General features: G+C 40.9%; 1 protein-coding gene across 5 annotated transcripts in view; it reads right to left on the reverse strand.

The window, feature by feature from the left end:
* The window catches only part of LOC149225653 (uncharacterized), a 108,669-nt gene extending 82,405 nt beyond the window's left edge, over positions 1-26,264 (reverse strand). For 2 of the 5 annotated variants that reach the window (XR_016247684.1, XR_016247686.1), the window contains exon 1: positions 24,202-26,264. Coding sequence is in view for 2 of the 5 variants with exons in the window: in XM_089377237.1 (XP_089233363.1) it covers positions 24,472-26,073 (1,602 nt within the window). In the remaining 3 variants the exon portion in view is untranslated. Of the gene's footprint in view, positions 1-23,910; positions 24,014-24,201 lie in introns of those variants that run through there. The other 3 variants (XR_016247685.1, XM_089377238.1, XM_089377237.1) reach the window with 3 other exon arrangements.
* Between the last annotated feature and the right edge of the window lie 139 nt (positions 26,265-26,403).

The following is a 26,403-nucleotide window of genomic DNA, read 5'->3' on the forward strand; positions in this document are numbered from 1 at the left end:
GTCTACGAATGAGAGGAAAGGGTTCCATCCCAAGTTAGTTGCTAGCTTGAAATTTCATATAAGTGTTTCCTTTCATTCCCATGATTATTGTTCATTTATTCTCTGAAATTTGTTGGAAAAATTAGTGATGAAAAATGCATGTCTTTGTTAATTTTCCTTGAAACTTTGCAACTACATAATGAATCACTGAAAACAAGGTCACTGAAAACTTAAACCTAATTTACTTTCACCAAGATACAAAGTTTCTTAACAATTTATAAGCAGTGAAATAAAACATCAGAGATAAAAACACATCACACAAATTGACACGCTTGTTTACCCAGGAAACCCAAAAGGGAAAACCTGCTTTCTTTGTTATGGTATTTTATTGATTGTTCTTGAGCAATTGGATCTATTACAAAGCATTCTATGTCTGAGAAACCATTTTTCTTCTTCTCACTAATCTCAGTTGATATAATTGATCTTTGCCTTCCTTGATCACTGCTTGATCTCAGCCCTCTAGCTCGCAATTGTTCCCTTACTGAATACCTTGATTTTCCCTTGTAATTCCTTATCCATGCTCCTTTACATTTACGCACTAGAAGCCTCCTAATTCCTTGCGCAAGTCCTCCTATTTCCTAGCACAAGCCTAGCTTCTATTTTGTAGAGAAAATCCACCTATTCTCTTACGCACTTGTGGTCTCCTATTTCATAGGACACAAGCTTCCTCAAATTTGTGCACACACAATCTCATAAATCCTTGCGCACTTGTGATCTCCTATTTCTTAGGAGACAAGCTCTCAATTTTGCGCTCTCCATAATCAAAGAAGATCTCACAAACTCGTGAACACACTTATGATTTCCTATGCCTTCGTGCTCCTCTTTATAGACCCAATTCGAGCATGCAAGGAGATCCAGTTCAAATTTGGAAGCTCGAGTTATGCTTGCGATTTTATTGAGAGTGTTACTCTTTATCTCTCCAATCAAAACTTGGGGTATTAACTCGTTCTTCTTTCAATCAAGACTGAAGACTAACTCGCTCTAACTGAACTTGTAACTACCACCTCGTTTTGTAGTCAAACTGATGAAGACTCCACTTAACTAAAGCTCCAACTCTACGCATGCTATGTTGATGATCATTCCAGTAAACTAGAAATAAACCCATCCTAACTGCAATCTATCTCATGAGATCATACTCATACTGAGAAAAAGAGAAATCAAGGTCTTCACTGGCTAAGGCACAAGCTAGAAGACCTTACTTGCTACATTTTCAACACTCCCACTTGGTAAGGAAGGTTCTTCTGGAAGAATCTCCTCCACCTGGATCCGTCTCCAACACCACCACATTATTCGTTGTTGTAGTTGCTCCCTTTGAACTAGTAGACTTCCCTTCTTCCTACTGCAAAATCTGATCTGAAGACTTGTTCCTTCCAACCATGCTCCTAAGCTCGAAGTCTATCACCTCAATCGTATGTTCCATGTACCCCGTATATCTCTATGGTTGTTTACTTTGTCTAAATGTGGTATTGGGAGGTCCGACTCTCTCATGATCCTCCCTAAACAACTTGTCTACCCACCTAGCTCGAACTCTCCCTATACTGGGAGTCACTGACTAAGTTCCTGACTCCACTCGTCCTACTCTCTCCTCCTGATCCTGTGTTGACTCTTGGTCATCTTGCTGTGCATCCCTCTTGCCACCTGACTGAGACTCATCTTTGATACTAGTTGAGGCTCCTACTTGGGAGTGAGTAGCTCCTCCTCATGTACTCTAACCTACTCTCACTCTAAGGACTCCCTCAAAGCTCTGCTCTCCTCAAACCTCACATCTCTACTCTACGCACTTCCTACCTTGTTGCTCAAGGTTGTGCCCGTCTCAACCTGTAGTAGGTACATATTCTTCATCCTCACACCAATCTGCATCTTTCATCCAAAATCTAAGTGCTTGAGGTAAGCCTTACCTCTACTAAAGATGACATCATAACCCTTATCCTCTAGGATAGCCACTAAAACAAGATTCTTCTTCAAGCCTGGAACATAGAGGACATCTCTAAGATGGAAAAAGCTACCTAACTCCCTCTCAAAACTGACAATACCAACTCCCCTCGTTGCGTACTTGCCATCATCTCCTAGCTCAATCTGAATCTACATGTCCTTCTCCTCCAGGTGGTTGAAATACTCATTCTTCCTGGTCATGTGGAAGGATGCTCCTGAATCAATATGCCATAAAATGTTGTCTGTTGAGCTTTCCATGCAAACTATCAATGAGAAATCTTTCTCGAACTAAGAAGAGAACACATCTACCTCAGTTAATGCAGCCACATGATCCTTATTGGACTCCTCCTTTCGATTAGGCCACTTAGTGGCATAGTGCCAGAACTCAGGGCAATGGAAACACTTGATCTTGCTCAAATCCTTCTTCTTCTTCTCACCCTTCTGATTGGACTCGGCCTCTCCTTGGCCCTTCTTGCCCTTGGCTTTGCAACCTTTGCCTGCCAAGGCAAATTTCTCCTCATCCTCTCCCATAGTTGATCTCCCAGCGCTCGTCCCTCTCTGGATTTCTTCTTGGACACAGTCACTCCATAGCCTCTCCATCCTGATAGATTTTCTCTACCACTAACTCCATCCTGGAAATTCTCCCACGACTTATGAAGTCCCAGTAGCGCAAGACTCACAAGGTCTTTATCTACTACAGCCTCTCCCACTCCAGCTAGCTCATCCCAAACCTGGTTGAACTTGGAAAAATACGTGATGATGGGCTCTTCTTTGCTCACCCAGATATTTCTTAACTTGCCCTTGAGAGCAAGCTTCATGGCATCACTGGAACCCTAATAGAGATCTAAGATGGCTTTAACATCTCATATGTTGTCTTCTTCTCGTGGAGATGAGGGATAATATGATCTTTGACCCCCTCTATAATGATCCTCCTCACCTTGGTGTCAGTCTTGTTATGTTGATCAACTATTGGGCATCCTGAGGTGGCAATATTTGCTACTTCACAAACTCGAGCACCCCATTATCCTCCAACACTACTGAGATCCGCTCCTTCCATGAGCAGAAGTTCGAGGCTCCCTCTAAACTGTGATATGCCCTTAGTCCTAGGAATGTCATACTGTTATCCGTAGAACTACTCTTCAAACTCTGGCACAAGCCTTCTGCTTGATCTTTGTTGTTCACTAACTGGTCGATCTGGTGCTAGTCGTTATACTGATCTTTGCTCTAATACCATGTTAAATTTCCATGAAACTTTGCAACTACTTAGTGAATCACTAAAAACAAGGCAACTGAAAACTGAAACCTAATTTACTTTCACGAAAGATACAAAGTTTCTTAACAACTTATAAGCAGCGGAATAAAACACCAAAGATAAAAACACATCGCACAAATTGACACGCTTGTTTACCCAAGAAAGAAAAAATGGAAAACATGTTTTCTTTATTGTGGTATTTTATTAATTGTTTTTGAGCAATAGCATCTATTGCATGGCAATTTGCCTTTGAGAAAGCATTATGCTTCTTCTCACTAATATCAGTTGATACAATTGATATCGACCTACCTTGATCACTGCTTGATCTCAGCCCTCTAGCTCGCAACTATTCCCCTGGTGAATACCATGACTTGCCCTTGCAATTCCTTATCCATGCTTCTTGATCTTTGCAACTAGAAGCCTCCTAAACGCTTGCAACAATCCTCCTATTTCCTAGAACAAGCCTGGCTCCTATTTTGTAGTGCAAATCTTCCTATTCTCTTGTGCACTTGTGGTCTCCTATTTCTTAGGACACAAGCTTCCTCAAATTTGCGCACACATAATCTCCTAAATCCTTGCGTACTTGTGATCTCCTATTTCTTAGGACATGAGCTCTTAAAATCTGCGCTCTCCACAACCAAAAAAGATCTCACAAACTCGTGAACACACTTGTGATTTCCTGTGCCTTCGTCCTCCTCTTTATAGATCCAATTTGAGCATGCAAGGAGATCCAATTCAAATCTAGAAGCTCCATTTCTAATTGCGAGTTAACTGAGAGTATTACTCTTTCTCTCTCCAATCAACATTTTTTACATTAACTCGTTCTTCTTTCAATCAACACTGAAGACTAACTCGCTCTAACTGAACTTGTAATTGCCACCTCATTTTGTAGTCAAACTGATGAAGCCTCCACTTAACTGAAGCTCCAACTCTACACATACTATCTTGATGATCATTCCAGAAAATTGGAAATAAACTCGTCCTAACTACAATATATCTCATGAACTCACAGTCATACTGAGAGAAAGACAAATTGAGGTCTTCACTAGCTAAGGCCCAAGCAAGAAGACCTTTACTCGCTACATTTTCAACACTCCCTCTTAGCGAAGAAGGTACCTCTAAAAGAATCTCCTCCACCTAGATCTATCTCCAACACCACCATGTCATCCGTTGCTACAACTGCTCCCTCTGAACTAGAAGACTTCCCTGCTTCCTACTGCGGAATCTGATCAGAAGACTTGTTCCTTCCAACCATGCTCCTAGGCTCCGAGTCTATCACCTCAGTCATAAGTGCCAAGTACCCCGTATATCTCTGTAGTTGTTTACTTTGTCTGAATGTGGTACTGGGAGGTCCAACTCTCTCCTGGTCCTCCCTAAACAACTCGTCTTCCCACTTGGCTCGAACCCTCCCCGTACTAGGAATCACTGACTGAGTTGCTGACTCCACTCATCCTGGTCTCTCCTCTTGATCTTATGTTGACTCCAAGTCATCGTGTTGTGCGGCCCTCTTGCCCCCTGGTTGTAGCTCAATCTCTATTATTGGTTGAGGCTCCTGCTTGGGAGTGAGTAGCTCCTCCACAAGTACTCTAACATGCTCTCGCTCTAAGGACTCCCTCAAAGCTTTGCTCTCCTCACACCTTGCATCTCTACTTTGCTCACTTCTTGCCTTGTTGCTCAAGGTTGTGCCTATCTCAACCTGTAGCATGTACAGATTCTTCATCCTCACACCTATATGTTGTTGAAAAATGTGTAACTAAGTTCGATCTTCATAAATATGAAATGTACTTTTGGTTCTTGTATATTGTAAAATAAAAGAAAAATTATCATTTATTTTGGAGCATGCGTTTCATGCTCAAGGTATTTTATTTTAGAGGTCAAGCACCCATTGAGTGCTTCTAGGATTTGTCCTAAGTCAAGAAGTCAAAAGAGTCATTGTCATATCTTGAAGACCCCATCGGGCACATTGTAACTTGTAAAAAGAATTTTTTTTGTATTTAAAAGTGTCAAAATACCCTTCAAGGCCAAGTCGGCCTATTTTGAGGAGCCACGTCCACCTTAAGAAGCCTATATAAAGGAGGGAACTCGACCTCCTTGGGACATATTCACTTCTCAATCATATAAGCAAAGGTGAAGCGCAAGAAGGCTAGCGAAGGAGGACGAAGAAAAGAAGTTTCTAGGCTAATTCTCTCTCACACATGCGAAGAAGGAAGGCTAGGGTTTGTTGCTTCAAGGTCGAAATTCTTTATCTACTGGAAGAGGATCAAAGTTGCTGGAAGAAGGGCCTAATAGGTCACCTACTAGCCCTAGACAAGGAAGCAAGGCAAGTGAAGTTGTTGGGAGGCCTTGGAAGGCTAAATTTCGCTCACACGTGTGGATGCAGTAGCAGTAGCAGTTGCAGGGAGGCGAAAATTTCAGACTTGCAGTAGAGGCTAAAATTCTGAAGTTGGGGGTCAAAGTAGTGCTGCTGGAAGAGATTTGACTAGGTTTGACTTGGACAAAGGAAGCACATCAACCGGAGAGGTCGGACTTGGTCTTGGAAGGGTATTGGTCTTGCCATTCGTCAATTGAAGAATCTATAAGAAGAGAAGAGATTTACGGGTTTTCCTCTCAAGTGGAGATGTTTTGGCCCTGGCTTGTAGCCTATATCCTGTGTTCTTGTGTACTATTGTTCATCTTGTTTTGATAGTTGTTTGATGGTAAGAACGAACAAAATAATAAGAGAAGAAGCCAATAAGTAAGAAAAAGTAAAAAGATATCACAAGCAGTTATCATAGATAGATAAATCATCCTATCTACTGCCCTATAGATTTCTCAACATGGTTTCAGAGCTAAGGTTGTCTAAGAGCATAATGAAGATCTCTACTACATTGAAGAAGTTCCTAAAGAGGTGTACTTAGGTAACAAGTCATCTCAAGAAGGGCACCAAAGAAGTATGGGATCTCTTATTTTCACTTAAGAAGGAAGTGACCAAGACATCTACAAAGGATGAAGGACTATTCTCAGCGCTCACTGATACCTTTCAGGATGAGAATATTTGGGTAATCGATAGTGGAGCATCAAGACATATGACTGGACAACACAAGCAACTAAAAACATTGTTAAGAGGAAAGTCTTCTTACTTCGTTGAGCTTGGTGACAATAAGAGCTACCCTGTAAGAGGAATTGGATCTACCTCGCTAGAGCTGGAGAATGGAGGAAATATTCATCTCAACAATATCTTGTTTGTTTTAGGTTTACATAAAAATATTCTTTCCATTTCATGTCTAGAAGATAAGGGAGACAGAATTGCTTTCATAAATGGAAAGGTTGTAGTATGGGGTAAAAACTCAAGCATAGAAGATGCAAGGTTGATTGGGATCCGTGAAGGAAGACTTTACAAATTACTAACTCCCCTCGCTCAAGCTTTGGTTCACCTTGAAGTTAGCCCTTGTGAACTTTGGCATAGAAGATTTGGTCATCTTCACTACAAAATCTTACTAACCCTAAATTCAATAGTGAATGGCATCCCCGAACTAAAAGAAGATCATGAAGGAGTATGCAAGGGATGTGCATTGGGTAAAAACACCAAGAGACCATTTGGAAGCAGTGCTTCAAGGTCAAAAGAAATTTTGGATCTCATTCATTCTGATGTCTGTGGTCCTATGACTCCAAAGTCTCTTGGAGGTCATCTATATTATGTAACATTCATTGATGACCATTCAAGGAAAACTTGGGTTTATTTAATGAAATCCAAGGATGAAGTATTTATCAAATTTCAAGAATTCAAAGCTGAAGTAGAGAACCTTACAGAAAGGAGAATCAAGATTTTAAGGTCTGATAATGGAGGAGAATACACATCCAAGGAAATTATAGCCTTTTATAAGGAGTCTAGGATTAAGAGGGAGTTGATAGTACCATATAATCCCAAACAAAATGGAGTTGCAAAATGAAAGAATTGATCCATTGACGAAAGCGTAAAATCCATGTTACATGATCAAGATTTGCCGAAATTTCTGTGGGGTGAAGCTACTAAGACAAATGTATATATACAAAATCAAAGTCCCCACAGGTCACTAGATAATATGAGTCTCAAAGAAGCATTCACTAGGAAGAAACCAAGAGTGGATCATCTCCAAATTTTTGGTTGTCCTGTCTATATTCACATACCGAAGGACAAGAGAAAGAAGTTGGATCCTTCAGGTATGAAGGGAACATTTGTTAGCTACAATAATTCTTCTAAGGCCTATAAGATCTACATAAAAGAAGGACATCGAATAGAAGTTAGTTGGGATGTGATAATTGATGAAAGTATTGCATTCAAGAAATCAAAGGATCTCCCCATGGACTCTGATGATGAAAAACTTCCTGTATTTGAAGAGGACGGTACTAGGGAGGAAGAAGAATCAAATCACAAAGATGAAGGTCCCAGTGAACCTATTCAACCTGTGCTCATCCCTGAGACTAGAAAGAGACCTAACTGGTTGAAATCTATTCTATTAGATGAAGAGGGACATGGAACAACTAAAGGCACATTCATAGAAAGCAAGAAACCCAAAAGATATTCTGGATATGCAGCATATATGACAATACTAACAGAAGCAGAACCATCCACCTTTGAAGAAGTTGTCAATCACGAACAATGGAAGAATGACATGAATGAAGAATATCAATTGATAATGAAGAATGGGGTTTGGGAGATCGTACCTAGGCCTGAAGACAAATCTGTGGTAACTTCCAAACGGCTCTACAAAATAAAAAATGCAGTAGATGGAAGTATTGATAAATATAAGGCAAGATTTGTGGCTAGGGCCTTCTCCCAACAAGAAGGCATCAACTATGAAGAGACATTTGCACCTACAGCAAGGTATACAACTATATGTTCGTTGGTCTCTTTGGCATCATCGATGAGATGGAACATCCACCAAATGGATGTCAAGACTGCATTTATAAATGGCACCATTGATGAAGAAGTCTATACAAAGCAACCCTTGGGATTTGAAGTCAAAGATAGAGAGGCATATGTTTGGAAGTTGAAGAAGGCATTATATGGCATTAAGCAAGCACCAAAGGCATAGCATGCTAGGCTGGATGCATACCTACAAAGATTGGGCTTCACAAAGAGTTTTGCTAATTTGAATCTCTATATCAAGGTTGTGAAGAATGAACCTGTTATCATTCTTCTATATGTGGATGATTTTCTCTTAACAGGTGTGAAAGGTTGAATCCAAGAATGCAAGAAGCAACTAGCAACAAAATTCGATATGAAGGACCTTGGGCCGATGCACTACTATATGGGACTGGAAGTTTGGCAGGGCCCTGATGAGATTTATCTAGGTCAAGGAAAATATGTGATCGAAATGTTGAAGAGGTTTGACATGATGGATTGCAAACCTATGACAATCCCCATGATCACAAACTTAAAAAGGCTAAGGAGTTTTGAATTGAGCCCAGTGGATCTGACCAAGTATAGACAATTGATTGGCTCACTGATGTACTTGGTGAATACTCGACCAAACATATGTTTTGCAGTGAATGTTCTCAGTCAGTTCCAAGTGGAGCCAAATCATGATCATTGGATAGCAACCAAGCACATTATGAGATATCTGCAAGGAACAATCCACTACTGCTTGAAAGATAATAGGATGAATGGTGTCCACTTGATTAGATAAACAGATTCCGATTCGGGAGGCAGTGAGCAAGATGGAAGAAGCACTACAGGAGGATGTTTCAGTTTAGGATCCTCCGTGATCTCATGGATGAGTTGAAAGCAAGAATCGGTTGCTTTGAGTAGTGTTGAGGCTTAATACATTGTAGCCTGTGAAGTAAGCAGAAAAGTTGTCTAGTTGAGGAAGTTGTTGTCCAACTTGTTTGAAGGACCAATGGACCCCACAGTGATACATTGTGATAACACAAGTTGTATAAGGTTGCCTGAAGACCCAACGTTTCATGGAAAGACAAAGCATATAAACAACAAGTATCACTACATTCAAAAGTTGGTGCAGGATGGTATATCTCCACTGATGAACACGCTGACATCTTGACAAAATCTCTTCCTAATAAGAAGCTTGTGTATTTAAGAGACAAGCTTGTATTAGTTGATATGTCCTACCCAGTTGAGAGGGAGAGATAGACACATCATTCTTGTCTTCACTTGGGAAGAAAGAATGGAGGATTGGGTAAGCATCTGGCATCTGATACTCTTTGAGGATGAGGTAGGGCATCCAAGATAAGAGTAATCGTAGAGGACCGATATTCTTTGAGGACTAGGAATCCAAGATAAGAATAGTCCTGGAAGGTCATACACTGTGAACACCCAGGTGGGTATGTACCTTGAGAGACAATGATGAAGGTGTCTATAAATCATTGGTCAACATTGTGCTCTGATCTTGTGGAGAGATAGAGTTGTTAGTCAAGGCCTTGCTATGTGACAATGTTGGTTGTTATGATGCTAAACAAATGGGTTACCAATCCGACTCTTCTTATGAGATCTCTTCAGATTGAGAATGTCCATGTACCATTTATGAATACCTCCCTAGTTAAGAGGGAGTGTTGAAAAATGTGTAACTAGGTTCGGTCTTCATAAATATGAAATGTACTTTTGATTCTTGTATATTGTAAAATAAAATAAAAATTATTATTGTTATTTTGGAGCATGGGTTTCATGCTCAAGGTCTTTTATTTTAGAGGTCAAGCACCCATTGAGTGCTTCTAGGGTTTGTCCTAGGTCAAGAAGTCAAAAGAGTCATTGTCATATGTTGAAGACCCCATCGGGCAAATTGTAACTTGTAAAAAGAATTATTTTTGTATTTGAAAGTGTCAAAATACCCTTCAAGAGTAAGTTGCCCTATTTTGAGGAGCCACGTCCACCTTAAGAAGCCTATATAAAGGAGGGGGCTCGACCTCCTTTGGAGATATTCACTTCTCACTCATACAAGCAAAGGTGAAGCACAAGAAGGAGGATGAAGAAAAGAAGTTTTTGGGCTAATTCTCTCTCACACGTGCAAAGAAGGAAGGCTAGGTTTGCTGCTTCAAGGTCGAAATTCTCTATTTGCTGGACGAGGATCAAAGTTGCTAGAAGAAGGGCCTACAGTTCACCTACTAGCCCTAGACAAGAAAGCAAGGCAAGCGAAGTTGTTGGGAGGCCTTGGAAGGCTAAATTTCACTCACACGTATGGATGCAATAGAAGTTGCAGGGGGCCGAAAATTTCAGACCTGCAATAGAGGTTGAAATTCTAAAGCTGGGGGTCAAAGTAGTGTTGTTGGTTTTAGTTTTTGGTAGCATTGGATGTGCTCTAACCATGAAAATTGGTGGAGAGGCTAATGCAGATGAGTTCTAAAGAACCTAGAAACCATTTGGTGAAATTCCACTCGGATTGTATTTTATTAAAATAATTAATATTTTTAATGGGGTTCCTAAGTCTAAACTCAGGAAAATTAAAGTATTAATGGGTATTAATCAAAATATGGGTCAGCATGGTCTAGAAGGCGGATCAAGTCAAGTTTTAATCTTAGCCGTTGAATAGAGACTTAATCTCGGTCGTTGAAGTCTCAACGAGAAAAGTATAAGAAGAAGGCTTGGGGTTCATTTAGAAACACACACGAAGAGAACGAATTGATCTAGAGTTCGATTTCTGGGGTTAGGAAGCTGAGAAATTCGAACTGAGTGATCATTCTGCAGCAAAGGGGCAGGGATAGTTCAGGAATACTGGGCAGAGAGGCGGAGAGCCACTAGTGGAGGAAGTGCAGCAGCTAGAAGGACTGATGTTGGGCCAATCTCGGCCCACGAAGGCCTAACATAGAGCCTGAAGGGCCAGCGCAGAGCAGAAGCTGCCCTCACGCAAAAAGTCGAAAATTGTCGGGGAACTATCGAAACAACCAGGAAGGTTGACGCAGAAGGCAGAAGAGACAGCGCAGGGCTGACGTAGAGCCTGTAAGACTGACGCAAGGCTTGCGCAGAGATAACCGGGGTTAACCAGTTCTGTTGCCGAATAAGCTGGAATCTTCCAAGTGAAGTGAGGTAAACTCACCCAGTTTTCCGCCATTATATTTTCTCTGTCACTGGATTGTTGGGAGGGCATCCAACATTGTATTCAGAATTACTGCTTAATAATAGAAAACCCTCAGAGTTGCTGCACCGGTTTTCCCGCATTGGGTTTTTCCGGGGACTATTTTGTCCAAAAATAATTGTGTCCTATGTATCTTGTTCTTTGCTTAGTTTCTTGTTTCATGTAATCAAATAAAATTGGTGTAGGCTGCAGAAGTAATTTACTTTAGTATTTTTCAGAAAATAACTTGATAATGTACATTAAAATCAAGTAGGAGAAGTAAATTCAATTTTGTTGCAGTAGGGGTTCCTTGGAGTAGGAATTTTCACAGTTGGAAGAGATTTGACTAGGTTTGACTTGGAAAAAGGAAGCACATCAACCGGAGAGGTCGAACTTGGTCTTGGATGGGTATTGGTCTTGGTCTAGAGGTCTTGGTATTCGTCAATTGAAGAATCTATAAGAGGAGATTTACAGGTTTTCCTCTCAAGTGGAGAGGTTTTGACCCTGGCTTGCAGCCTATATCCTGTGTTCTTGTGTACTATTGTTCTTCTTGTTTTGATAGTTGTTTGATGATAAGAACGAACATAATAATAAGAGAAGAAGCTAATAAGTAAGAAAAAGTAAAAAGATATCACAAACAGTTATCATAGATAGAGAAATCATCCTATCTACTGCCCTATAGATTTCTCAACATATGCTTCTTACATCTAGAAGCTAAGTGTTAAGTTATGGTATGTTCTATGCTTATAACAGTTTACTTCTTTTTCTTATTATATTCCACCGATTAGCAATCACATGTACATAAAGTAAAGTGCAGATAGAACATTAAACGATCGACAGAAAACAAGCCAAGACAAGAGACACAAGATGTGGCGGCTAGCCAAGGACAAACCCCACAATGTGTGGGGAAACCCTTTGATCAAATCTTCTTTTATCTTCAATAATTCAGCAGAGAGAAATAGTACAATAAATCTGATTCATATCAGCAGTAGCAAACCCTAGATCAGCAGCATCAACATTAGCGGCTTCATTATCAAACTAGGGCAGACCATATCTCACAAACCGACCGTCGGATTGACTTCATTCCACCACCAAAAGTTTCGGCTTCCAGAGGAGGTTCAGATGAACCCACAGCGCAGTTCAGATGAGGAGATCTTCTAGGCCATGCAAGTCAATCTTTACTTCTGCAGTTGCAGCTTCAGTTTCAGCAGTTTCCGGCTTCAAACTAGGGCAGTCGATATCTTGCAAACCGTTTGTTGGATTGATTTCATTCCACCACCAAAAGTTGTGGCTTTTAGAGGAGGTTCAGATGAACCTACAGCGCAGTTCAGATGAGGAGATCTTATAGGCCACGCAAGTCAATCTTTTACTTCTGCAGTTGCAGCTTCAGTTTTAGCAGTTTCCGGCTTCAAACTAGGTGAGAGAGAGACCCATTTCAGCGCAGTAGAGAAGAGACTCATTTCTGCGCAGTAGAGAGAGAGAGAGATGTAATGAGATGAGTGAGTCCAAATGAGGAAAAGTCCTCTTATATTTATACATAACGTTGGTGGGTGAATAGATGCGACTGTTGGGCTTCTGAGCCTCCATGAGTTGTAGGTCGGCTTGATAATAATTCCATAATCAAAATAAATTCATATCTCCATGAATACTTATCGGAATCGGATGATCTTTATATCAATCCTACACCTCTCGACGAGAGGAATCTAATAAAAATATTATCAGTCATGAATAAGATGACTCACATGAATTTTTGCCCTGGTTGCCAATTTTAACACTCCCTCTCAACCATGGAGAACTTCATCTGCAATCTGTCTATCGGTCGTTACTATTCATCCATCAAATGCACTACCCTGTACAGCCTGACCCTTGCCCTGCTCTGCTCTATTCTGCCTGTTCTGCTTTGTCTTGTTCTGCCCTGCACTGATCTGTACTGTTTTGCTCTGTTCTGCTCTGCTCTATTCTGCCTGTTCTACTTTGTCTTGTTCTGCCCTGCACTGATCTGTATTGTTTTGCTCTGTTCTGCTCTGCTCTTGCATTGTTCTGTTCTGCTCTGCTTTTGTCCGAATTATGATCGAGGATGTATCATACTGACTCAAAGTCAGTCTCAGAGTATGTACCACTGGTCCCAGACCAGTCTCAACCAACCCGAAGTCAGCGTCATAGTGAGTACAACTCCACTGGTCCTAGACCAGTATCATCCTCCACTGACTCAAAGTCAATCTCAGAGTGCGTACCACTGGTCCCAGACCAGTCTCAGCCGACCCGAAGTCAGCTTCATAGTAAGTACCACTCCTACCACTGGTCCCAGACCAGTATCGCAGTCTCAGAGAATACCACTGGTCCCAGACCAATCTCAACCGACCCGAAGTCAGCGTCATAGTATGTACCACTCTCACTGGTCCCAGACCAGTACTGCATTGACACGAAGTCAGTCTCGGAGTATGTACCACTGGTCCCAGACCAGTCTCAACCGACCCGAAGTCAGCGTCATAGTATGGTACAAATCCTACCACTGGTCCCAGACCAGTATCGCAGTCTCAGAGAGTGTACCACTGGTCCCAGACCAGTCTCAACCGACCCGAAGTCAGCGTCATAGTATGTACCACTCTCACTGGTCCCAGACCAGTACTGCACTGACACGAAGTCAGTCTCGGAGTATGTACCACTGGTCCCAGACCAGTCTCAACCGACCCGAAGTCAGCGTCATAGTATGGTACAACTCCTACCACTGGTCCCAGACCAGTATCATTGATCCCAGATCAATGGAGGTCATCCTAGCGTAGGGAGTACGGTAGATACAACGATGCGTCCATCGGTACTACTATGGTCCCTAACTTCATTTCCCTGCTCATTGATCAAATGAGAGGTACTTCCCATGAGTCCCAGACTGCATGGGTAGGATGCCTCGACAGGAGAACTAATCAATCCTGTCCTCACAGGAGAACACATCAATCCTGCTACAATCGCCGTGGAGAACACATCAATCCAGGCTGCCATGGAGAACACATCAATCCAGGCCTCACAGGAGAACTAATCATCCTGCTACACAGGAGAGCGAATCATCCTGTTCCACAAGAGAGCGAATCATCTTGTCCCACAAGAGAGCGAATCATCTTGTTCCAGTGTGCACCACCAGGGGAGGGTGAGTCACCCTGTGGTTATATGTTGCTCCAGTAGGAACCGCAAGCCCTCAGAGCTCCCAGAGCTCAATGTATGCAACATGTAGGACCCTTGTACAAGGGTTTCTTGCCGACTCCAAGTCGTTTGGGAAAATCACAGATTAGATCTTTCCTCGGGGCTTTGACAAGGTGTATCAACATGTACATCATCTTAATGTGATGGAGCTTCCTTGCTTATCGACTTACCATATCCCAGATGATGTCTATCTGCTAGAGCAATTCACGAATACGGGATTCCTCGATAATCGAGTCCCACCTCTGGTTGTTACAGAGAATCACAGTGGTATCCAATGTAAATCCAAACAGCTCACTGAAGAGCTTTCGCAACCAGACTGCCTCACACAAGGTTATGCTAGCAACAATATATCCTGCTTCGGCGGTGCTCAAAGCCACCGACTTCTGCTTCCTGCTCATCCAGGATATCGAAGCAAATCCCAAGGTGAAACAGTACCCGGAGGTGCTCTTACGGTCCACCACACTGCCTACCCAATCAACATCAGTATATCCAAGTAGTCTCACATCTCCGGCAGTGTATCTTAATCCATGAGAGATTTTGTCCTGAAGACATCTCAGAAGATTCCTGGCATCAATCCAGTGAGGCTCAACCAAATATGAGCTCACAATGCTAACTGCAAAACATATGTTCGGACAGAGGTTCACCAAGAACATCAATGCGAATGAGTTTTTGAAACTCAGAGGCATTTCCCAAGTCTGGTCCGACATCACTACCATATAACTTCTAAAATTTAAGATCCTCGAGGTAGTCACAGGCTTGCAGTCCATCATACCGAATCTTTCCAATATATTTACCACATATTTTCCTTGAGATAGGAAAATTTCCCTTGGCTTCTGCCACACTTCAAGTCCTTGGTCCTTCATTTCAAATTCAGAAGCCATCTCCCTCTTACATTTGTGAATGAGAGGGTTTGCACCTGTTAGAAAGAGGTCATCCACATACAACACCAGTATGAGAGGCTTGTCATCTTCAACCTTAAAGTAAAGGTTAGGATCAGCTTCACTCCTAGTGAATCCCAGCTTAATCAAGTAGCTATCGATCCTCTCATACCATGCTCGGGGTGCTTGCTTCAGCCCATAGAGAGCCTTCTTCAACCTGCATACATGAGATTTTCAATCATAAATCTCAAATCCTTCAGGTTGCTCGACATAGACCTCTTCTTTGATAAAACCATGCAAGAACGCAGTCTTAACATCCATCTGATGTAGGTTCCATCCTTGTGAAGCCACAAGGGCTATGATCAAGCGGATGGTCATATATCTGGCAACAGGTGCAAATATCATAGTCTATACCTCCCTTCTGGGATAAACCACGAGCAACAAAATGAACCTTATACTTTTCCATACTTCCATTTGCTGCATGCTTTATCTTGTAACCATTTTGAAGTAAGAATTGTCTTGTCCAGGGTCTGGGAACTACTTCCCAGACATCATTCTCCATAATAGACTCATATTCTATGGTCATAGCATCCTTCCATAGTTAATGCTTGATGACATCTGAGAATGATGAAGGTTCATTTTGTATGATCGTGCTCCTGATGGTCAGGTATCCCTGATACCTGTTAAGTTTCTTACTTCGATGGAAGGTTCCTCAGGGTGCAGCATGTCCTTCAGCATCATCAAGTATCCCCCTAAGCCATGAAGGCCTCTTCCTAGAAGAGGAAGGCTCATGTGGATGAGGATCAATCGGATCCATGGGTTCTTCTACATCAGGCATTGATTCATCATCCTTTTCTTTCGGTTCCCTGGTGTCGGCTTCTTGAGAGCTACTCAAAGTCAGCAGATTGTCCACCTTGCTGAGAGCCATATCTTTGTCAAAGGTGACATCATGACTAATCACGACTTCCCTTTGACCGGTGGTGAACATTTCTTCAGGAGTTTAGGAACCCAATGCTTGATGAGGGCATCGATTTTGTACATATACGGCGGTGATTGTAGTTTCAGCCCATAGAAACTTTGGAAGTCTTTGATCATGTAGCATGGCCCAGACAGCGTCCATCATCGTGTGGTTCTTCCTTCCCACCACACCATTCTGCTCAGGAGTATGTGGTGTAGTAGTCTCCCTCTTAATGCCAACCTCAGGTATGCCTGAGTAAACCAATTGTAATATATCGGAGGCCTTGCTTTGGCTTGAGGGGAATGGTCCCCTTTTGAGCTTTCCTTTGGCACATCCCGGACATACACCTTCTTTCTCTACTTGGAATTCGGGCATCCCTGTTACCATCTGTCTTACATCGGGTAGAGCTTTGTAATGAAGGTGGGCAAACCTCCGATGCCAAAGTTTGGACTAAAGAGTTGTGTCACAAGACATGACACCTAGCAGACTTCCATCGACCTGATATAATGAATCAACACTAAACCCAAGAGTAAAGGCATCTTTAACATTATTTTTCCATATACATACCTTGCCATTGCTGAAGGTTACCTTGTAGCCTCTGTCTTCCATTGCCAAGATGGACACTAGGTTCCTTTTGAGGTCAGGTGCATTTAATACATCCTAGAATTTCTAGCCTTCTTGAATGCTTGTCCTCTTCCTTGATTCCCAGCTCTCCTCTTACCTTTGTTGTTGAATTTGTCATTCCTTTGATTGCCATCAGAGGGATTTCGAGTTGCACCACTGCATAATGTACCATGCTTCTCTAATCATGATTATCATCATGCTGCCCATGTCCATGATTTTATCCATCATAATGCTGCTCAAACTAGTGTGCATCATCATCATGCTATCCTATATGTCCATTATCTCATGTTGCCCTTTATGTCCATGATCTCATTCATCATGATGCTCATGATCTCATACATAGTGACTTGCTTTATCGCAAATGTAACATCGTCATTTTCTTCTAGCCTTAGGTTCAGCCTTTCCTTTTGATTTAGTCCCGGAATTACTTCTTTTCTTTGCATGAGAAGAAAAGGCAGCAGGAGGACCTTTAGGCATGGGCATTTCTTGCACTTCTTCCCTTGTTTCTTCTTGAATGCATCTAGCCATTAATTCCTCGAAACCAGGAATTACATTATAGTTCAAAAGAGTAGTCCTAAACACATACCATTCAAATGGCAATCCTCCAAGAGTTGTGAGTGCCATTTCTCTGTCAGTAATAGTTTCCCCAATAGATAGGAGATCGTTCTTGATCTCGGTGATTCTTAAGAAGTATACTTGCATACTTTCATCTTTACCATTCTTGATTTCCCTCAGCTTATTTCTAAGAAACAAAACTTGATTTGCATCATTAACTTTAAATAAACTCACCAGTCTATCGTAGATTTCCTTGGAGGTGTCTAGTTCAGAGATGTAGGCCACCAAGTGCTTGTCGATAGAGTCCCGGATGATCTTCTATTGTTTTGACTTCTCCATTTTTTCATTTGTTCCAGGCAGCAGCGGATGCATTTGATGGAGGCTCAACAATATTGCCTCTCACATGATCCAACACTCCTTGATTCTTAAGGGTTAGATCGATAGACATCTTCCATCCGTGATAGTCAGCTTTCTCACGGAGCTTGTCTTCAGCAGGAAAGAGTGTTGAGGACCCCATAGTTCTTTTAGGATAGCCTTGCCAATATTCTCTTCGATGATTGCTCTTTCTCTTGCTCGGGCTTTGTCTTCACCTCTGCTCTGATACCATGTTAAGTTATGGTATGTTCTATGCTTATAACAGTTTACTTCTTTTTCTTATTATATTCCACCGATTAGCAATCACATGTACATAAAGTAAAGTGCAGATAGAACATTAAACGATCGACAGAAAACAAGCCAAGACAAGAGACACAAGATGTGGCGGCTAGCCAGGGACAAACCCCACAATGTGTGGGGAAACCCTTTGATCAAATCTTCTTTTATCTTCAATAATTCAACAGAGAGAAATAGTACAATAAATCTGATTCATATCAGCAGTAGCAAACCCTAGATCAGCAGCATCAGCATTAGCGGCTTCATTATCAAACTAGGGCAGACCATATCTCACAAACCGACCGTCGGATTGACTTCATTCCACCACCAAAAGTTTCGGCTTCCAAAGGAGGTTCAGATGAACCTACAGCGCAGTTCAGATGAGGAGATCTTCTAGGCCACGCAAGTCAATCTTTACTTCTGCAGTTGCAGCTTCAGTTTCAGCAGTTTCCGGCTTCAAACTAGGGCAGTCGATATCTTGCAAACCGTTCGTCGGATTGACTTCATTCCACCACCAAAAGTTGCGGCTTTTAGAGGAGGTTCAGATGAACCTACAACGCAGTTCAGATGAGGAGATCTTCTAGGCCACGCAAGTCAATCTTTACTTCTGCAGTTGCAACGTCAGTTTCAGCAGTTTCCGGCTTCAAACTAGGTGAGAGAGAGACCCATTTCAGCGCAGTAGAGAAGAGACTCATTTCTGCACAGTAGAGAGAGAGAGAGATGTAATGAGATGAGTGAGTCCAAATGAGGAAAAGTCCTCTTATATTTATACACAACGTTGGTGGGTGAATAGATGCGACTGTTGGGCTTCTGAGCCTCCATGAGTTGTAGGTCGGATTGATAATAATTCCATAATCAAAATAAATTCATATCTCCATGAATACTTATCGGAATCGGATGATCTTTATATCAATCCTACACCTCTCGACGAGAGGAATCTAATAAAAATATTATTAGCCATGAAAAGATGACCCACATGAAGTTTTGCCCTGGTTGCCAATTTTAACACTAAATGCTTGAGGTAAGCCTTACCTCTGTTGAAGATGACATCATAACCCTTGTCCTCTAGGATAGCCACTGAAATAAAATTCTTCTTTAGGCCTGGAACATAGAGGACATCTCTGAGATGGAGAGAGCTACCTAACTCCCTCTAAAAACTGATAATACCAACTCCCCTAGTTATGTGCTTGCCATCATCTCCTAGCGCAATCTAAAACTGCATGTCCTTCTCCTTCAAGTGGCTAAAATACTCCTCGTTCTCAGTCATGTAGAAGGATTCTCCTGAATCAATATACCATACATTGTTGTTTGTTGAGCTTGCCATGCAAGCTATCAATGAGAAATCTTTCTCAAACTGAGAAGAAAACGCATCTACCTCAGCTGATGCAACCACATGATCCTTACTAGACTCCTTCCAATTAGGACAATTAGTGGCATAGTTCCCGAACTCATGGCAATGGAAGCGCTTGACTTTGCTCAGATCCTTCTTCTTCTTTTCGCCCTTCTGACTGGCCTCTCCTTGGCCCTTCTTGCCCTTGGCTTTGCTACCTTTCCTTACCAAGGCAAAGTTCTCCTCCTCCACTCTCGTAGCTAATCTCCTAGCTCTTGTCCCTCTATGGATTTCTTCTTAGACATAATCATCCATAGCCTCTCCCATCCTGGTAGATTTTCTATGCCACTGACTACATCCTGGAAATTCTCCCACGACTTATGAAGTCCTAGAAGTGCAAGGCTCACAAAGTCTTTATCTGCTACAATCCCACCCACTCCAGCTAGCTCATCCCAAACTTGGGTGAACTTGGAAAGATATGTGATGATGGGCTCTTCTTTGCTCATCCGGATATTTCTTAGCTTGTCCTTGAGAGCAAGCTTCCTGGCATCACTGGAACCCTAATACAGATCTAAGATGGCTTTAAACATCTCATATGTTGTCTTCTTCTCATGGAGATGAGAGATATGATCTCTAACCCCCTCTAAAATGATCCTCATCGCCTTGGTGTCATTCTTGTTATGTTGGATCAACTGTTGGGCAGCTTGAGGTGGCAATATTTGCTACTTCACAACTTCGAGCACCCCATTATCCTCCAACATTACTGAGATCCGCTCCTTCCATGAGCAGAAGTTCAAGGGTCCCTCTAAACTATGATTTGCCCTTAGTCCTAGGAGCGCCATATTGTTATCCAAAGAAATGCTCTTCAAACTCTAGCACAAGCCTTTTGCTTAATCTACGTTGTTCACTAACTGGTCAATCCAGTGTTGGTCTTTATACTGATCTTTGCTCTGATACCATGTTAAATTTCCATGAAACTCTGCAACTACTTAGTGAATCACTGAAAACAAGGTAACTGAAAACTAAAACCTAATTTACTTTCACCAAGATACAGAGTTTCTTAACAATTTATAAGCAATGAAATAAAACACTAGAGATAAAAACACATCACACAAATTGACACGCTTGTTTACATAGGAAACCCAAAAGGAAAAAACTGCTTTATTTGTTGTGGTATTCATTGATTGTCTTGAGCAATTGGACCTATTACAAAGTAATCTATGTCTGAGAAGGTGTTCTGCTTCTTCTCACTAATCTCAGTTGATACAATTGATCTTGGCCTGCCTTGATCACTACTTGATCTCGGCCCTCTAGCTCGCAATTGTTCCCCTACTGAATACCTTGACTTGCCCTTGCAATTCCTTATCCTTTGTCCTTGATCTTTGCGCATTAAAAGCCTCCTAAATCTTTGCGCAAATCCTCCTATTTCTTAACGCAAGCCTGGCTCCTATTTTGTAGCACAAATCCTCCTATTCTCTTGCGCACTTATGGTCTCCTATTTCTTAGGACACAAGCTTCCTCAAATTTGCACACACACAATCTCCTAAATCCTTGCGCACTTGTGATCTTCTATTTCTTAGGACACAAACTCTCAATTTTGCACTCTCCACAATCAAAGAAGTTCTCACAAACTCATGAACACACTTATGATTTCTTATGCCTTCATCCTCCTCTTTATAGACCCAATTTGAGCATGCAAGGAGACCTAGTTCAAATTTAGAAGCTCTAGTTCTGATTGCGAGTTAATTGAGAGTGTTACTCTTTCTCTCTCCAATCAACACTTGGAGTATTAACTCATTTTCCCTTCAATGAAGATTGAAGACTAACTTGCTCTAACTGAACTTGTCATTGCCACCTCGTTTTGTAGTCAAACTGATGAAGACTCCACTTAAATGAAGCTCCAATTGTACGCATGCTATCTTGATGATCATTCCAGTAAATTGGAAATAAACTCATCCTAACTGCAGTCTATCTCATGAGCTCACACTCATACTGAGAGAAAGACAAATCGAGGTCTTCACTGGCTAAGGCACAAGCCAGAAGACCTTTACTCGCTACATTTTCAATAGTCTTCTCTTGTGTGGAATTTAGAATGTGGAACATGTGTTAAACTATCATACAAATTTGGTATGGTGATTTGAAGGTTTTTAGGTCTATCACCCGATGCCTCCCCTGTTTCCATAGTTACAGGGGTAAGATCTAGGTTTATAGGTTTGTCACCCGATGCCTCCCGTGTTTCCATAGTTACAGGGCCAAGATCTAGGTTTGGTATAATTTGAATCATTGAGCTTGTATGAGTAAGGCACACTTGCAAAAAAATCTCAATAAAAACCACAAAGGTGCAAGTGAATAACTAAAATAAACATATATTAATGCATGGCCCAAATATCTTTTATTTACCAAGCAATAATATAAGTAATGGAGGTCTGGTAAATTTGGTAAATACTTGGTTAGTGAGTGAAATTTGTAATGTTTAATTTCTCATAGTGAGAAATTTGTTCATATGATTATGGCATATATATTTATTCATGCAGATGTCTAAAGTTATGTTTGATTTAATATAAGTCAGCTAGAATGTATACTAATCCTAGTTAACAGGAGCTTGTTACAGTAATTTTACTTTATTACTCTTACCTATCTCTATGTTGAGAAATGCATAAATTTTGGTGGGCAATAACCCCTTGTAATTATGCTTATTGACTTGATTATGAAGAATGTCCTAAGTTGCCTTCTTTCTAGGAATTGAATTTAAATCTTCAAGTATATAAGTTTTTATGTCTATGAATTCTTATGTTCATGAAACAATGTCTACATAAATTTTAGGGTTAGTAAATGCCGATAAGAAAATTTGTTTACAAATTTAAATATGATAAATTTTGGTAATGATCCATTCTAAGAAAGAAATTGTCTTTAATGCATTGCATATGCAAGAATATATGTATGCATATAATTGCTTACATTCATGAATTTGCCATATATGGAGTAGGGAATTCTGACCGAGAATTTTTACTTGATCTACGACCATTGGAGCATGATGCGGAGAATGTTGTTAGTAAATTGGAAAATTTCTTCAATAGAGATATTGATCTTTAATGTCTAATGCAAATTATCTTAGATTTGTTGCAGAGCTTGCAAAAATCTACTCCATTGGCAGTTGGGAGAACTCGTAAGGCTTTTACCAAGTTAAAATGTTAGATTTTTCCAATAGTCGATAAGTCAATCGAGGGTTCAGCAGATTTGACAAGGTGCTAAAGGAAACACATTAAATATTGCGGATAGCCAATGAGTCAATCAAAGGTTCAACAGGTTTGGCTAGGTGCTAAAGGTGACACATTAAATATTGTCAATGACCAATGGCTGTCAATCGGGGATGCAACGGATTTGGCTAGGTGCTAAAGGTGACACATTAAATATTGTCGATGGTTGATGAGTCAATCAGGGGTTCGACGGATTTGGCAAGGTGCTAAGCGTGACATGTTAAATATTTCCGATGGCCGACGAGTCAAACAGGGGATCGACAAATTTGTCAAGGTGCTAAAGGCGACGCATTAAATATTGTCGCGGACCAAAAGGTCAATTGAGGGTTCAGCGGATTTGGCAAGGTGCTAAAGGTAACACATTAAATATTGTCGATTGTCAAAAAGGCAATCAGGGATTCAACAAATTTGGCAAGGTTTCTAAAAGTTACTTGTTAAATCTTATTGATGGTCGATAAGCTCATCGAGGGTCAATGAAGAGTTAGGAGATTGACTCCATTGGCGGCCAAATATTTTACAGTGGTAAACTTTGGATTTCACCAATGGCCAATGAAACATTTGGCTTTCCTATTTTAAAGTTCATTTTATGTGCACACACTATCATTAGAGTAGGTTGCACGACGCAGATCCTTGGCCAGCTAGGGCACTTGCATGAGGAGTTGATGTGGACAGAGATCCCAAGGAGGAGTGTGCATGGATGTTTGCCACAATTATCCTCCAATTGGGGTGCACTATCTTTGGCACTTCTATTAATGCAGGAGGGCACCAGCTGATTGGATTAGGAATAGGATTTGGTTGAGTCACTTGGGGTGCTTCATGCATGTTACCAAAGACATTGTATCTTCCCTCTTCTTCCTATTCTATAAAGGAGATGTATTGTGTCTTCCCTCTTCTTCCTATTTATAAAGGAGATGTCGGGTGCACCACTGTGTTGGTTGACGAGTTTTAATTTTGATTTTATGCAAGGTACTTTTCTTCTTTACAGTTTGAAATAGAATACATATGCAGTTTTGAGTGTTTCTGTTGTTCATAATTTCAAGCAGTATGTGGTTGTAAACTAATGTAGTTCAGTTCTGTTGTTTTGATTGAAGCTTTTGAATTTTAAGCTACCTAGGTTTAGAGTTAATTTCTTCTTAGCAAAAAATCTGATTACCATAGTTTGAAGTTTAACATGTAAAAGCACAAAAATGTAACTCAGGTCTTCCTAATATTGACCTTGCACTGATTGTGATCTGTATCAAGGAAACAGGATTAGTACATGAACCAAGACACCACTGTCAATTCTCCCATTTGTCCCCTACATGTCCAAGAACAACTCCTGTATTGACATACTTTTGGAATCAGATTTTAGAAACAAAAGGAAATGTTTTTTGGAAACAAAAAAATGTTACAACTGGTAGCAGTAACACTTAGAAAGTCAAAACCAGTACAGTACAAATCTTAGAAAATATTTTTTTAAGAAAAAACAAATGCTCAATTATGTTTAGTCATAGAATGCCTTAATACCTTCAACTTCAAGGCAACCAATGAATTGGGCTTTAGTATTGCTGATTTGCAAGTTACTGGAGAGATACTTATACACGAAAAATAGCTGGATTCAGGCTGTAAACCACGTATTTTTTACGCAACAAGAATCTGCAATCACAGACAGACTCCAAAGTTACTGTACCCATTTGAAATACACATAAAAGTCCCTCAATAAAACAAGTTCAATCAATCCAAGTTGCCTTGAGAGCTTTTCTTTCTATTTGGAGTAGATATCGGTAGATACATCTCCTACGAGTAATCTGAAGGTGCTTTGGTCAGTAGCGTCATTTTTTCTGAAAGATATTTAAGCACATCTTCATTCCCCGCGTCCAGAAGCCCATTCTTCAACCTGTTGTAAGTTGTAGCAGGAGGCTGGATGCCTTTCTCTATCATCTCTTCAAAGAATTTGCAAGCCTTCTTAATTTTTCCTTGATCGCAGAGCCCATTAATAAGCACGTACAAGTTCTCTGAAGTTGGACAGAACTGCTTCCGACTCATTTGATTCCACACCTTTAGAGCCATATCTACCTGATCTCCATTGCAAAACATTTTTATCATCATTGTATATGTCTTTGCATCAGGATCACAATTCCGCCTAACCATCCTCCGGAACACATCATGAGCTTCTTCTGTTCTATCATGCTTGATGAGATAGGCCAAGATAATATTATAGGTCCTTGAATTAGGGCTAACACCACTCCTCTCCATCTCCTCCAATGTGCGGTATGCACCATCAATTTCACTTGCAGAACAAAAGGCACCAATCAATGCATTATAAGTCGGGGTGTCCGGGGCGCAAGTATCCTTCTTCATCTTTTCAAAAATATCTAAAGCTTCAGCAATTTGCTTCTCGGAACCATAGGCATGAACCAAAACACTATAAGCATGGAGATTAGGCTTGCATCCCCTGCTTCTCATCTCATCGAGCACCTTCACAGCTTCTTCGATCTCACCTGCCTTACAAAATGCATTCATGAGGATCACATATACCACAATATCAGGTTCACAATCCATGTCAATCATCTCCTGAAAAATTTCTCTAGCTTTATTCACTTTGTGTTCATCCCCCCACCCTTCCAGCATTATACTATAAGTCCTCAAATCAGGAACATATTCCACCTTCATTTCATCAAAAATTTCTTGTGCCCTTCTCACATACTTGCATTTGCACAATGCAATAAGGAGACTATTAAACGTAGCCAAATCTGGTGACAGGCCAAATTTGCCGATGTTTTTGAAAGTTTCGATCGCCTCCTTATCCATACGTGCCCTGGCATACCACTTGATCACCAGAGAAAATGCTTCTTGGGTCAAAATCCCCTTGCCTTTCATATCATTTATTAGAACCCATATAAGCTCAAACTTCCTTATCCTTCCTAGGCTGCCAATAATAATGTGATAAGCCTCAACACGGTGTGTGTACCGCTGCTGTTTGTCTGCCCATTTAAAAAACGTAAAAGCCTGCATCCCTGTGTTTTCAAATTTTTTCAATACTTGTTCCACCAAACTTGGCGAGAGTTCTAGTCTTGATTTCTGGAGAAAGGGTTCAATGTCAATCTTAGAGTAAGAAATGAAGATGTTGCAAAGTTTTTTCAGGCTTTCCGTATTTTCTTCGTTACCCACAGAAGCATGGAGCATTCTCAGCCATTTTGGGCGAAAAAAATTAGCAGAGCCGCAGGTACAGATTTTGGGGTTTGCCTGATCATTGGTAAAGGTTTTGCAAATATTCATAGCTATTCCACCATTTTGGAAGTCTAGAAAACCCAAGAACAAAGGTGTAGACTGTGTTGCAATGGAAGTTGGCAGAGATGTACACACCTTGAGCGATCCGTTTCTGAAAATTAGAGCCATTTCTAGTTGTGATTGCAGGTTTTCAGCTGCATTGGCACGAGTTATGAGCGTAAGCCTTGTTTTTCTTCGCTTGCTTTGGCCCGCGATTATATGACATCACGTCCCCTTGGGAGTAATGCAAATGCTGCTCCTAACAGAACCCACAGTTAAATCGACACTCAATTATGAAGAGAATGGCCGAGCAAAATTGGCAGAAGATACCTAATAGCCATGTACTCAGCTAAATCAAATTAATATTTAAACATAAATTTAAGATTTATTTTATATATAAAAAACGAAGTATCTTATCTTCTAATTTGTTGGTAAGAGTATCTCACTCTCCAATAGGTA

Source organism: Pinus tabuliformis, chromosome J (assembly GCF_031772625.1).
Source record: "Pinus tabuliformis cultivar Carrire ecotype Pingquan chromosome J, CPIR1, whole genome shotgun sequence".
Lineage (NCBI taxonomy): Eukaryota > Viridiplantae > Streptophyta > Pinopsida > Pinales > Pinaceae > Pinus > Pinus tabuliformis.